Here is a 13,980-nt window from a genome sequence, read left to right as displayed (position 1 = left end):
CCAGGTGCACAACATAGCTATTCCATGGTACTATATACATTATAAAATAATCACCACTGTAGCTTAATTCTTAACAAACAATTTTTTTTTTACTACTAATAATAACATGAGTCTAGGGGCTTCTTCTTCCGGAATAGTGAAGTAAACTTCTAACAGTCCTACATTTCTGCAGATAACAATTATAAACTCAGGACGCAATACAAAAACGACCACCTGAAAGCTCTGGAGGAGGAACCAAAGCAGGTATATTTTAGAAGAGAGTCAAAACTTGGAAAAAGGGATTAGTCAAGAGCGATTTTCTCAGTTTTGCAATGTTAGCCTGAGGGCAGACCACAGTCATAGTGTGGCATGTGACAGCTAAAACTTTGATAGAAAACCCACCTTTATCTGGCCTGAAGAACCAGAGTTCAGAGCCCAGGGGAACCGTAGCCATGGGACAGTGAGGATGTAATCCCAGGAAGGAGAAAAATCAGAAAGTGGGGCCCCCATATCTGTTTATAAACATTACCCACGTGTCTGGACGATCTCTGCTTGTGGCGGACTCAAAGCAGCTTGCAGTTAAGGCTAAAATAATCTGAGATCTGACCTACCAACCACCACAGGTGAGACAGAATTTGTAGCTTGATTTCTAATCCAGTTAATGGTCTGCTCAGAAACAATAACACTCTGTAGAGGAACATAACAGAAAACAGTCCCCACACCATGTCACAATGTCTTGGATACAATCCAAAAATCTACAATATGCACACAGAAAATCAGGAAAATGTGACTAATTCTCAAAGGAAAAGATAATCAACAGAGCTCAACCCTAAAATGACCTTGCTGGTTATTGATTTATTGCCTCTCAGCTCCAAATTCACCTTTTTGCCTACTCCATAAAAATGGGTGGGGGCCCTTTGGAAAATCTTTGCCAGTGGGCACTGAAGTTTTGTCAGTAGAAGGTGCTGGAGAAACATCACTAGAGAAATGTCTTTCGCTTCCTAATTCTGATGTGCTCACTCAGCAAGCTCCTGCAATGTGTGGCTTCTCCAGTGCGTGGGGACTGGCAGCACCTAGAAGCCAACAACTTTCCATGGTAACCCCTCACCCTCAGGAGGTTTTATAGTGAAAGGCGGGGTGTCTTCCCATGAACAGTTTTCCTTGACACCTTATAGGGCACATTTCCAGAAGGTCCTGTTGGTGTGACACCACGGCTTCTTGCCTGCCATTTAGCATATTAAACTTTCCCTTTCTCTTTTTTTGCACACTTATTCTTTGCTTTTGTGTGTGTGTGTAAACTTTTCTTGTTTAAATTACCGCGTAGTTTCTCTTTCCTGGTTGGACGCAGACTCATACAATAACCCAAATATCAGAATTATCAGGCATGGACTTTAAAGCCTGAATTTGTTAACAATTCTGAATGAAGTAAAGAAAACTGTGCTCACCATAAGTGGGAAAATAGAACATCTCAGCAGAAGAACAGAAACTATAAAAAAAGAAGCAAATGAAAACTCTAGAACTGAAAAATACAGTATTTGAAATTTAAAAATCACTAAATGGGCTTAATAGACATTTGGAGATAGGAAAAAGTCAGTAAACTTAAAGATAGATAATAGAAAGGATCCAGTCTGAAGAATATAGAGGAAAAAAGATTGAAAACTGTGAACAGAAATTCAGAAATCTAATATACATGTATGTAATTGGAGTCACAGAAAGAGAGGAAAGGGAATGGAGCAAACAACTCTTTAACAAACTAATGTTTGAAGACTTCCCAAACTTGGTGAAAGACACAAATTTTCAGATCAAAGAAACTCAGCAACTGTTGGTGGGAATGTAAATTAGTGAAGTCACCATGGAAAACGTTATGGAGGTTTCTCAAAAAACTAAAAATAGAACTAACATATGATCCAGCAATTCTACTCCTGGATATATATCTGAAGAAAATAAAAACATTAATTTGAAAAGATATATGCACCCCAATGTTCATAGCAGCACTATTCACAATAGCCAAGGTGTGGAAGTAACCTAAGTGTCCCTCAACAGAAGAACAGATAAAAAAGATGTGGTGTACTTATACAATGAAATACTCCTCAGCCATCAAAAAGAATGAAAATTTTGCCATTTGCAACAACATGGATGGACTTGAAGGATATTATTTCTAGTGAAATAAGTGAGACAGAGAAAGACAAATACTCTTTACCACTTAATATGTGGAATTAAAAATAAAACCAACTATTGAATATAGAAAAAAAAAGAAGCAGACTTACCAATACAGAAAACAAATTAGTGATTATAAGTGGGGAAAGGTAAAGGTGGAGGGGCAAAATAGGGGTAGGGGATTAAGAGATACAAAATACTTTGTATAAAATAAAAAAGTTACAGGGTATATTGTACACACAGGGAATATAGCTAATATTTTAAAATATCTGTAAATGGAGTATAACCTTTAAAATTTGTGAATCATGTTGTACACCTGAAACTTATATAATATTGTAAATCAACTACACTTCATTAAAAATAAAATAAAATACAGTAAAAAAAAAAGAGGCTTAGCAAACCACATTTAAGTACATCATACTCAAACTGTTGAAAACCAAAAATTAGAACCAATCTTGAAAGCAGTTTGAGAAAAACAACACAGGGGAAAAAAATAATTTGAGTCATCATGGATTTCTCACCAGAAACTGTGGAGATCAGAAGAAAGTTTAAAGCACTCAAAGGGAAAAAGAAAACCTGTCAATATCGAATTCTATACTTAGTTTTATGGAGGATAAGCATGGCTGCTGGAAGCCACCCCCTGACCCTGTGGAAGGAGGGCAGAGAAGGGGTCATCATTGTGAGATGGACAAATACTCTGAAGGTGTAACCACCACAGTTATGTACCTATACCTTTACACTCTTCATATATATTTTCATAATCTACTTGGGAAATATTTGCAGAAAAGTTGAAGCACTGATAAATTCAATAAGTAAGGTAATGAGTGACAGATGAATACAAATTTGTCAACACTCATCCTTTTTTTTTTTAAATGGAGGTACTTGGGATTGAACCCAGGACCTCGTGCATGCTAAGTATGCACTCTACCACTGAGCTATCCCCTCCCCTACAATGCTCATTCTTACATTTGTCTAGTCATAAAAACAGCTCTTTTCATTTGCCCTCTATATATGACCGTAATCTAAGCCAGGTTTGGTTTCACATGCTCCTTCAGCTCCACAACCGGATTGCCCTTTTCTCTTGCTTCTCTTTTACTCTCTTTTTGCCTCTGGCCACCACCACCGGCCTCATAATAGAGGGATAACACTTTGTCAATCAGTTCTTTCTGATCTTATTGATCACCATGGCTACTCTGGTCAGTGGCCAGCCTTGCTTTGTGGCCAGTGATCAACTGGATATTTTTCCAGCCTTTGGTTTTCAAAGACCCTCAAATCTTTCCCCCCAGTGTGCTTCTATTCTATCAACATCTAGCTTCCTTTTTGGAAGTAGGTAAACAGTTATATATCAGCTCAATTGTTTATAATAAGGAAGCGTCACTCCTGTAATAACACATGCATGTGCACACACAGGCACACAGACACACACACACACACACAAGGGGCTTATAAAAATAGACAACAGGCAAGCACACATAGTTATGAATAGCTTCTGGATAAAAAATCTGAGAACACAGTCTTCCTTAGGATTCATGGTCTTTTTTTGTTTTAAATTGAAGTATAGTCAGTTATAATGTGTCAATTTCTGGTGTACAGCATAATGTTTCAGTCATACATATATTTGTTTTCATATTCTTAATGGTCTTCTTTCTCAGCTGTCTTTTCTTATTTCCCCTTTCAAAATCTTCTTTCACAGCTGAAGGGGAGCGCTCATTATGCCGATGTGGCACGGGGCTCCAACTCAAACTGGAATTTTGCCCCTCTGTCACGTTAAAATCCTGTTGCTCTTTCTTCCTCACTCTGTGCACAATATGCTTGTACAGTATCAACACTTCCTCCATCGTCAAATGAATAAATTCACCAAGAAACAAAAATAAAACTAAACTGGTGAACATCGGCTATCTTTCTTAATAGGGGCAAAACAGAGGATGCCGAGGAGAACCCTCTCCCTGCCTGCCTCCCCCACCCTCATCAGGGCAGCCTTCTCACCCCAACCACCCTCTCCTCCACTGCTGGCCTGACAGAAAACAGAGAAACTTGGGTCTTTTCCAAGGTCTCCTTCCCCCATCCAGTTCAAAAGGGGAAGGCAGTGCTGAGCCCCTTCCCTTGCCAACCCCCTATCAAAAACTTTTGCCAACAGTAAAGGCAGCCAAATGTGGATTTTCCAGGCCCATGACTGTCCCCAAACCCTAGGACAGATCTGTTCCCTGGGGTCACAGGATGAGGACAGGAGGCCACAGTGCTCCCCTACATCCTACTTTGCTTGGGAAAAGCAATAAAGATTCGTTTGGGTTTTGTTAAGAAAAAGGTTGCTGTTCCCAGAAGGAGCAAAAATTCTTTGTTTCTGGAGCAAAAATCTTCTGTGTTACCATCATTTCCCTGTCATCTTAAACTCCTTATTCCTCTGCTCCCCTCTTTATTCCAGAGGCTAGATCTTGTGCATCCCTTGGGCACTGGCACTGGGTGATGGGACCTCAAGCATCTCCCGGGGAGTCCTGTGGGATAACACCTTTTCTGTGAATTGGAGAAGGGGAGCTAATCTTGGTCTCCCCAATGCTTGACAGGAAACGAAGAATTAAAGAATTTGGGTCTGACGTACTCTCACCTGAGCCAGTTCAGGCTAGTCCCAAGCGAGTGGATGCGTGTTAGGGAGCAGTGGGTGGGAGGGAATACCGGAAAGTGTTTATAATGGGGGTTGAGGAAGTTTGGGGCAACCTGGGAACAGAATATGCTGGCCCGGGCCTGAGCCATCCCCAAACCCCACCCACTTCCCTGGTTACTAACCAGTTCCAGCTGTGCGCAATCCTGGCCCTCCTTTCCCATCTGGCTTCTAGGAACTCATGACTAATTACAGGAGTGTGTGTGTGGAGGTGGGGGGGTGTCCTGTTAAAAACAGAGGTTTCCAGGGTAACGGCTTGGCGAGAACTCAGTCTCATCCAGCCAGCAAAATCTCCCTCTCTCCTGACTCCCCCAGGGCTCTGAGGGGAAAACAGGCCAGAGGCCAACACTATGTTTCTCTCGTATTTCTCTCCATCAAGAGCACTGTCTAGGCCAGTGTCTAACTTGGTTATGCGTTATGTTTTTCTCACCTCCAGCTTCCAGTTTCAGGCCCCAGACTTGCCCTTTACTTACTAGGATGTCCAGCCCTCCAGGCCACCCTATTCGGTATGGATGGCTGTCCAGGGGGCTGGGGGCTGGTTTAGAGATTGGCTCCTCCTGGGCTGAGAGACCTCTACAAACCTTTGCCCTCCATCCAAAGCCCTGTAGCCCCTGATCATTAGAAAGTACTCTCAAGAGTCTCACCTACTCCCTGCCGCTACAGTTTAAAATATTTCAATTAAACATATTTCTGTACAAACTCTTCTGCCACAAACTATGAGCAGAAAAGGAAACCAGTTTGCAGGGCAGGAGCAAGCCAGCCAAAGAACCCAGAAGTTCTTGCTGTCAGACTCAAGTTCCCTTTTCGGGGCAGGCAGACCACAGGTCCAACCCTTTGCACACATTCCCACATCTCCCCCAGTGAGAGGTGACGAATTCAGTGGGGAAAAGAGCTGGCTCAGCCCGTTCAGGGAGAGGGGGCCGGCGGAAGGGCTGGTCATGACGCCGTTTGGGGAACAGTTAGTCATGCCATCTTTGTGCACATGCCCAGCCTGCAGCTCCTGGCTCTAGGGAGTTTTGTTTGGGTGCCTGCAGAAACTCTTGGGAGGCCGAGGAGATCATAGCTTGGGTCTGAGGCCCTGCTGCTTCCTAGCTGCGTGACCTGAAGTAACCTATTCGAGACTCAGTTTCCTCTTCTGTGAAAAGTGATAGTAGCAGCCCACAGGTTGTTGTCCAGATTTAAATGAGATAAACTTTTTGGCAGCATTTACTGTTTCACTCTGCTCTCTCCTTTGCATCTAGAATGTGGTTCCATCTCCTGGGTCTTCTGAGGCCAGAGTGACAGTGAGTGCCCATCGTTCACCTCTTATAATAAACACCATCTCTTTCACTAACACACTAACAAACCTAGGCTTCCTCTCCACTTCTTTTGTTTGTTTGTTTTATGAGGTGTCTAAGGGGAGGGAGTAATGTGCTATCACATTCATCTTACTCCACCGCTTTCCCCTGTGTCCTCCTCTCCCCACACCCCCATCAGCTCCCGGCCCTTCCCCACTGTCCTCACTACTTCCTATCATTTTCTCTTTTATCCCACTCAGTCTCCAGGGACTGAGCTGGGCTGGCAGAGCTGGAGCTGAACTTAGAGCCACAGATAGTTTCAAGTAAATGCATGAAAATGTTACTAGTGGTTCTCTTCTGGGTAGAATTTACTGGTGGTTTTCATTTTCTTCCTTGCTTATTTTGGTATTTTCCAAATTTACTACAATGAGCAATGGATAACTTTTGTTCAAAAAAAGGTAGTGAAGACTTCAATCGGAAAAAATATATATATAATTTCCAATTGGCCCATGTTCTGTTCTCAAAAGAAGAGGGATTGAAGGGTGAGGGGTGGAAAGAGGCTGAATGGAGATGGTTTCCAAGCTCCCTCTTTTCCTGGGGAATCAGCCTTGGTCATGGCCTTAGTCATGGCTTCTGTCACTCATCAGTCAGAGGCTCTGTCCTTCCTTGCCTGTCACTGGCCGTTTGGGACTTAGTCATTTGATTGTTATCCAGTTGACCGCTGAGTGGGTCAAGAGGACCAGCATCATTGAGGGCAGCTATATTTGTCAGAGGTATCCCCCACCTCGATCCTGGGGTGAGAAGGGTTCCCTGGTGGCCTGTCAGACTTTAAGCCTGGGGAGGTGGGGAAGGGCTCAGAACTGGGGTCCTACTGAGAACATGAGTTCAGTAACCCTTTCCCCTACTCCTATCCCTACTTCCCTGAGTTCAAACAGCATGTAAATGTTGTGTGATGCACAAATGATGGTGGAAACTTCCGTGGCTCCCAACCACTCAGAGAACAAAGCTCTAAGAGTCGCTGTAGCACACCGAAGGGGAATGGGTAAAGGAGTTGGCAGAAGGATTTGAATCAGTTAGGAGCTCCATGTCCTCAGTCACCGTTTCCCTATCTGGGTCTCCATTTTCTCTCATAAAAAATGGCCAGAGTAATTCCTCCCTCTTAGGAGGATAGTGAGAGTTAAATGGGATGATATATAAAGCACCTAACACAAAGTAGGGTTTTTTTTTAATGTAAATTTTTCTCTTCTTTCTTAAATAGTATTCAAGACCCTCTCTAAACTCTGGCTCCCAGCCACTCTCCCACTCTGGTCAATCATTTAACAAAGATTTATTAAGCACCACCCGAAGCCTTGGGCTAGCCTGGGGTGGGCACTGGGGACTCTGGTGCATGAAGCAGACCCTCAGAACCTAGTCACTGAGCACAGCTGGCATTTCTCAGCTCTGTACTTTTACTCAAGACCTGCCCTGTCCCTGTGCCTTAAGACTCTTTTACTCCATCTAACTCATAGCCAGCCTTCACAGTCCAGCTAAAAGCCTGCCTTCTCGGTGAACCCCCCCATAGCCCCATGACCCCTAGGATGGGGCACCTCCTGCCTGGCATCCTGTATTCACGTATTTGGGTTGGACTCACCCTATATCTGTAAGCTCCCTGCAGGTAGGCTCCAGCCATTTACTTCTTTGTGTCTCTGTTAACCCCTAGTCTCACCCATGCATTCCAGACTCATTAAATGCTTGATATGATGACTTTTTATTAAAGCAGACACAAGTAGGCTTCCAGAGCGTTTCAATTCCCAACTCGGTCTTGGATGCGAAAAAACAGAGATCTCATCCTTCATTCCTTCACCTGAAACCCAAGCATCTAAGCAACCTGCTTCCTACCTCTTAGTTTTTTTTTTTTTTCCCTATCCTAGAGCTAACAGGGAGACCTGAAGGTTGTAGATGAGGGGGTTGCTGCCCCGGGATCCCTGGGGCACAAGAATGTCCAGCTTTAGGGGATGGCCATAGCCCCTATCCTGAGTCTCTGCAGATATTCTGCTTCCAATCCTGCCAGGATACCCACCCACAGGACAATATGAAATATCTTCCTATCTCCACCAGAGGACCCTGGGGGAGTGGGTTGGAGGCTTATCTTGACTTCTGCTCTCTGGCAGGACAGGGGTTAATGGTGAATTGCAACACATCTCTGGGCTGAGTCACCACCTACTGCCACTCCCCCCAATTTCCCTCCCCTGGAGTTTCATAAAGTGGACCAGAGACTGGAGAGTGAAAAGAACTGGAGATAAGAGCCCCTCACCTAGTCCTGCTTCCCCAGGCTCTCAGAAGGCTCAGGGCAGAGGGCACAGACAGCCTCTGGAACTCTTGCCTGGTGGGACCATGAACTGGCAGGGGCTATGGCTGGGCTTTCTATTCCCCATGACAGTCTCAGGCCGGGCCCTGGAGCCTGGAGAGCAGGAGGAAGCAGTGGTGAGTCCCCTGGGAAATATGGACCCAGGCTGGGGGAGGGATGGAGGCACTGCTCCACAGTCCCATCCAAGCTTCCCTTCTGACCTACAACTGTCTGCCTTTCCCTTCCTCCATGATCCACCCTGACCCATCTCCCACTCCTTCCCCTTGTTCCTTCCCTAAGATGCCTCTCCTTTAGTCCTTTCAAGTCTGTCCCCTCCTATCCTATGGGCTGTTATGTCACTTAGAAGCTTTAATAACATCCTTTTTATTCTGCTGATCTCTACCCTCATCATAGGATTACTTATTGCAATATGGGTACCTACAGAAGCCTCTAGAAGGACCTGATGACTTCAGGCCAGAAGATATAATGGAGGCGCTGAGGTGAGAGGTCGTAAGGCACATGGCTTCAGGATCAAGGTCGCAAAGTGTCAAGGTCTTCTTTCTCTCTCCTCATCCCTTCCACTCCCCAGGCCCACATCTGCCTGACCCAGGTCCATGTTGGGGATCTAGGGAATGGGTGGTGGGCTCTGGGGTGAGATGGCGATTCAAAGATGAAGGGCACAGTCACTGGATCTTCTTAGGCCCTAATTACTCTTTTGGAGGCTCCATCTCACATTGTATCCAAAATACTAATATTTGGTCACATCCCACATAAAGGGTAATTTGTATGCAAAACTGAGTTGAGTTGGGATTGAGTTGTTGACAGATGTTGCCTTTTGTGGACATTTATTTCAGCATTTATTTATTTCTATTTTGAAGTCCTCTTTTCGTATTTTGGATCTGATGGGTCAGTTTTCTATCTACTCTCAGGTATATTCACAGTCCCTTGAAAAACCACAGTACCTGCAGGGCCTGATGGATGAAATTGCCCCAGAGCATCCGGGGTGGGGAGAAGGCTGAGGGTGGACAGGCCCTCAGGTGGGAGTTGTGGTAGGAGAGTCTCCAGAGCAGTGGGCAGGACACTTCACCAGAGCAGGAGGTTAGAAATTGCAGTAAGGGAAGAAGGCTACACTGGAGGAGAACTTTACCCAAATAAGAGACTGAGCATGGGTGGTGAATTTGGAGTACTCCCTTTTCTGCAGAACAGAAGAGGAAGTCCCACTTATGAGCACTGGATCCTAAAGTGATCCCATTAGCTACAGAGTTTATGTGTCACCATTCTTAGCCACCACCTTGAGCAACAGGGGGCCAAAGAGCTGTCCCCAGTTCCCAGTCATTCCAGATTCTCCTGCCCTGCTGGACCCATCCCTCTCTCTCTTTTTAAGAGCTTTTCAGGAAGTATCTGAGCTGCCAGTCTCAGGTCAGCTGGATGATGCCACAAGGGCCCGTATGAGGCAGCCACGCTGTGGCCTGGAGGACCCCTTCAACCAGAAGACCCTTAAATACCTGCTGCTGGGTGAGGACTGAGCCTGGGGAAGGAAGGATGAATTGGGGATGGGGCACAGCTTTGGATCACAGGTGGCATTGGGACAGCCTGGACCAGCTCAGTGTTGAATGTTTGATCACATGGTGATTAACTGATCATCATTTGCCTGGAGGGGTTGTCACACAGCTTTGATAAGTGAGTGCCCAGACTCCGGGAAGCTTTCCAGGGTTGGTAGAAGTATCTGTGTTTCTAATCTATTTTCTTGTCCAATAACCAGGCCGCTGGAGAAAGAAGCACCTGACCTTCCGCATCTTGAACCTGCCCTCCATGCTCCCATCCTACACAGCCCGGGCAGCCCTGCTTCGAGCCTTCCAGTACTGGAGCAATGTGGCTCCCTTAACCTTCCGGGAGGTGAAGGCTGGCTGGGCAGACATTCGCCTCTCCTTTCACGGCCGCCAAAGCCCGTACTGCTCCAATACCTTTGACGGACCTGGTAGGCACCAGCTCTTAGCTCCCACCTCACAGACCTCTGTCTCCTTGAGTCAGTGACTCTGGAACCTTAATGTTCAGGCTACCCTCTATGCTCAGCTGCACCCTACACTCTGTAACCAGCTTTTGACATTCCCTTGGGGAGCATCATGTCACCTCCCTGAGGCCTGTCTAAGCCTCTTCTACAAAGCTTATGCCTTCTTTGGTTTAAGTTCCTCTGCTCAAGGCAGACCTCAGAGAGGACTGGGCCAGAGAGAACAGAGTGGCTGGGAGGTAATGGGCCAGCGTGATGGGCATACCTGAGAGAACTGGGTGATGACAGGGGAATCAGAAAGGCGAGAGAGGCATCCCAGAGACTGAATGTACATGGGGAAATTTTAAGGGAATGGAGTAATTGGAGTTTATAATGGGCAGGGGATGTTCCAGCCTAGGAGACTCTGACTACCTTCCTGTCTACCTTTGCTTTTGTCCAGGGAGGGTCCTGGCCCATGCTGACATCCCAGAGCTGGGCAGTGTGCACTTTGATGAAGATGAGCTCTGGACTGAGGGGACCTACCGGGGGGTGAACCTGCGCATCATTGCAGCCCACGAACTGGGCCATGCCCTGGGGCTTGGGCATTCTCGATACACCCAGGCCCTCATGGCCCCTGTCTACGCTGGCTACCGACCCCACTTCAAGCTGCACCCGGATGACGTGGCAGGGATCCAGGCTCTCTATGGTCAGTCCTTTCCCCTAACAATCAAGACCAGCATCTCTTCAGGCTTAAAGAGATAGGTCTAATCTCCAGGGAAGGAAATGGCTTGGCTTCTTTCTCTTCCAGTTGCTCGGTTATTCAGGCTCCTTCACTTTCAGGAGCTGTTTTTCTGATGCTCCCAGGTCTAATCTTCCTTCCAGGCCTCTCTCCCTTCACACTCCTTTTTGAGGATAAAGAATGAGCATTCTAGCAAACATCCTTTTCCCTTTCTAGTGCCTCTCAGAACTAAGACGTGTTTCCTGCTGATATCAATACGATCTTGCCTCCCACCAAGGGAAGCTGTCCAGGATTTCCTCTTCCTCTCTCTATGAGGCCTCTGAACTGAACTGACAGTGGAAGTGTAAGGAAGCCAGAGCTCCGAGTTCTTACCCTGAGCAGCATTATGTTACTCTGCAGGCAAGAAGACCCCAGAGACAGAGAATGAGGAAGAAGAGACAGAGCTCCCTGCTGTCCCTCAAGTGCCCACAGAACCCAGTCCCATGCCAGACCCCTGCAGTGGTGAACTGGATGCCATGATGCTGGGTAAGACCCTTCCCCTCCAGGCTGTATAGGCAGGCAGTAGGGGCAGCCCGCTGACCTTGAGACCTGGACAGATGGGAATGACATGGGACCTTAGCATGAGCAGAGGAGGTTAGACACCAAGCAGGGGTTGGTAGCCATGGAAGGAGGCATGTGACATGGGAAAGGAGGGCTCAGAGCCAAATGGAAGTGGGCCAGGCAGGCATTTACCTTGGCTGCCACCTTATGAGGGCAACTAAAACTAAAACACATCTGGAAAATACAGCAAGATGGAGAAAACAGTCTTAACTGGAATGTCTACTAGAGAGGGAATTATACCTGCATGGACCTACAGCTTGGGAGTCACTTGGAGTAGCTGAGAGCCCCAAGGGGGAGCAGCTATCTGCAGGGCTTTTGTTTTGTTGAGTGGACCAGAGCTGAATTGCTGTGAACAAAGGAGAGGCTGAACACTGGGTCCGCCTTCTCTGACCTTAATCTTCTCCTTAGAGTTGTATGAATTTTTGAGGCATCAGCCTGTGGGAAGAGGGTGAACGATCAGCCTGCCTGAGATACCCATGAGTCTTTATTTGACCCCCGTCTTTTTGACTTGTTGATGCACCTGTGCTCTCAGGTCCCCGCGGGAAGACCTATGCCTTCAAGGGAAACTACGTGTGGACCGTGACAGATTCAGGGCTGGGTCCCTTGTTCCAAGTGTCTGCCCTGTGGGAGGGGCTCCCAGGAAATCTGGATGCTGCTGTGTACTCTCCTCGAACACAATGGATTTACTTCTTTAAGGGTAAGGGGGCTGGTTTACAGTGTGTCAACTGAGGAGGGCCTCCCGTCAGAGAAGCCATAAAAGGGACGGAGAGATGAGAAGTTTCTGAAAGGGTGGAATGGAGGAACCGAAAGCTATCACCTGAGGACAGGGGTGACTTGATCTTTCCTTACACGCTCTCAGGAGACAAGGTGTGGCGCTATGTTAATTTCAAGATGTCTCCTGGCTTCCCCAAGAAACTGAACAGAGTGGAACCCAACCTGGACGCAGCTCTCTATTGGCCTGTCAACCAAAAGGTGTTCCTTTTTAAGGTATAAAATTCAAAGCAAGGGCAAATCCTTTCTTAGGAGGGTGGGCTTCCCTCACACAGAGAAGCAAAGACTTGCTCTTGAAGGGAGTTCTGCAGCTGCAGTGGGCTGAGGGGAGACCTGTGGTTGTCCCTAAAGTCTCTCCTCATCCTTCTCTTCTCCCTGCCCACCCTACACCTAGGGCTCCGAATACTGGCAATGGGACGAGCTGGCCCCAACTGACTTCAGCCGCTACCCTAAACCAACCAAGCTGTTGTTTACAGGAGTGCCAGACCAGCCGTCAGCTGCTATGAGTTGGCGGGATGGCCGTGTCTACTTCTTCAAGGGCAAACAGTACTGGCGCCTCAATCGGCAGCTTCGAGTAGAGAAAGGTTATCCCAGAGACATAGCCCACAACTGGATGCACTGTCATCCCGAGACCCCAGACGCTACCTCATCAGGTGGGGATACCCCCTCCTCAGCCACAAGCACTGATCACTCGTCCACAGGAACAACTTCGGATACCACTTCCTTGGCCATAGATACCACCATGAACACCAACCACTCACCCAGCGATACAATCTTGGACATTTCACCCTCAGCCATGTTCTCTACCATTCGTTCATTCCCTGGTAACGTCACCCTCCCAGAGGCCTAACACCGGAGTCAAATGTCTGCTGCAGCTTGGGCATGAACCAAAGACCTCAGGCCTCTAAATGTCCCTGCTTCAGTCACCACTCCCCTGTACTCTTTCCCTCCTGGGCAGTGACCCCCTAACTCTGGGACAGCCCCCAACTCCATCCATTTCTTCCCCATCCTAGATAGCACTTCCAACTGTGTTATCTACTCTCTGGAGGACATTGGTAGAGGAAAGGAATCCATCAGGCCTTTAGGTGACAAGAGGCAACAGCTGGGAATGCCTGGTTCTGTTCTTCCTAGACAGAGTGCAAGAAAACAACATGGCCAGTAAAATCAGCAAGGGTTTTGGAATCCTTGAGAATCACATTTATTTGCTTATGACTTTGGGCAAGTTAATTAACCTCATTGAGCCTGGGATTCCCCATCTGCAAAATAAGGTTAATACCAACCCCACAGGGTTGTTGTATTAAATGAAATACTCTATGTGAAGTGCCTGGCACATCTGTGCCTAATAAAGGTTAACTTCATCTTCATAAGAGAGGACTGAGCAGCTCTTCCTCTGGCTGTGTGTGTGCAGCCAGAGGTAGTCCTGTCTGATAAGGTACCCTTATAAGATCTTTAAGGGACAGAGGACTTGTCAGTATGGCTAACTCTTTG

General features: G+C 46.8%; 1 protein-coding gene across 1 annotated transcript; it reads left to right on the top strand.

The window, feature by feature from the left end:
• The first annotated feature begins 8,320 nt into the window (after positions 1–8,320).
• On the top strand, positions 8,321–13,812 carry LOC140700001 (matrix metalloproteinase-19-like). Its single transcript, XM_072972429.1, has 9 exons — positions 8,321–8,532; positions 8,810–8,895; positions 9,780–9,910; positions 10,158–10,373; positions 10,843–11,088; positions 11,521–11,646; positions 12,254–12,418; positions 12,581–12,708; positions 12,887–13,812. The coding sequence occupies exons 1-9, from the start codon at positions 8,443–8,445 to the stop codon at positions 13,340–13,342; spliced, it is 1,644 nt and encodes a 547-aa protein (XP_072828530.1). The 5' UTR covers positions 8,321–8,442; the 3' UTR covers positions 13,343–13,812.
• The last annotated feature ends 168 nt before the right edge of the window (positions 13,813–13,980 follow it).

Source organism: Vicugna pacos, chromosome 12, assembly GCF_048564905.1.
Source record: "Vicugna pacos chromosome 12, VicPac4, whole genome shotgun sequence".
In the NCBI taxonomy this organism is placed as follows: domain Eukaryota; kingdom Metazoa; phylum Chordata; class Mammalia; order Artiodactyla; family Camelidae; genus Vicugna; species Vicugna pacos.
The sequence above is the reverse complement of the archived record's forward strand: the minus strand, read 5'-3'. Positions and strand labels throughout refer to the sequence as shown.

What these genes read in the sequence shown, in the direction of transcription:
- LOC140700001 (XM_072972429.1), top strand. Translation starts at nt 8,443, where the DNA reads ATGAACTGGCAGGGGCTATGGCTGGGCTTTCTATTCCCCATGACAGTC. An exon ending in GAGAGCAGGAGGAAGCAGTG is followed by an intron (nt 8,533 to 8,809) that starts GTGAGTCCCCTG and finishes CCCTCATCATAG; the next exon opens with GATTACTTATTGCAATATGG. An exon ending in AGGGATCCAGGCTCTCTATG is followed by an intron (nt 11,089 to 11,520) that starts GTCAGTCCTTTC and finishes GTTACTCTGCAG; the next exon opens with GCAAGAAGACCCCAGAGACA.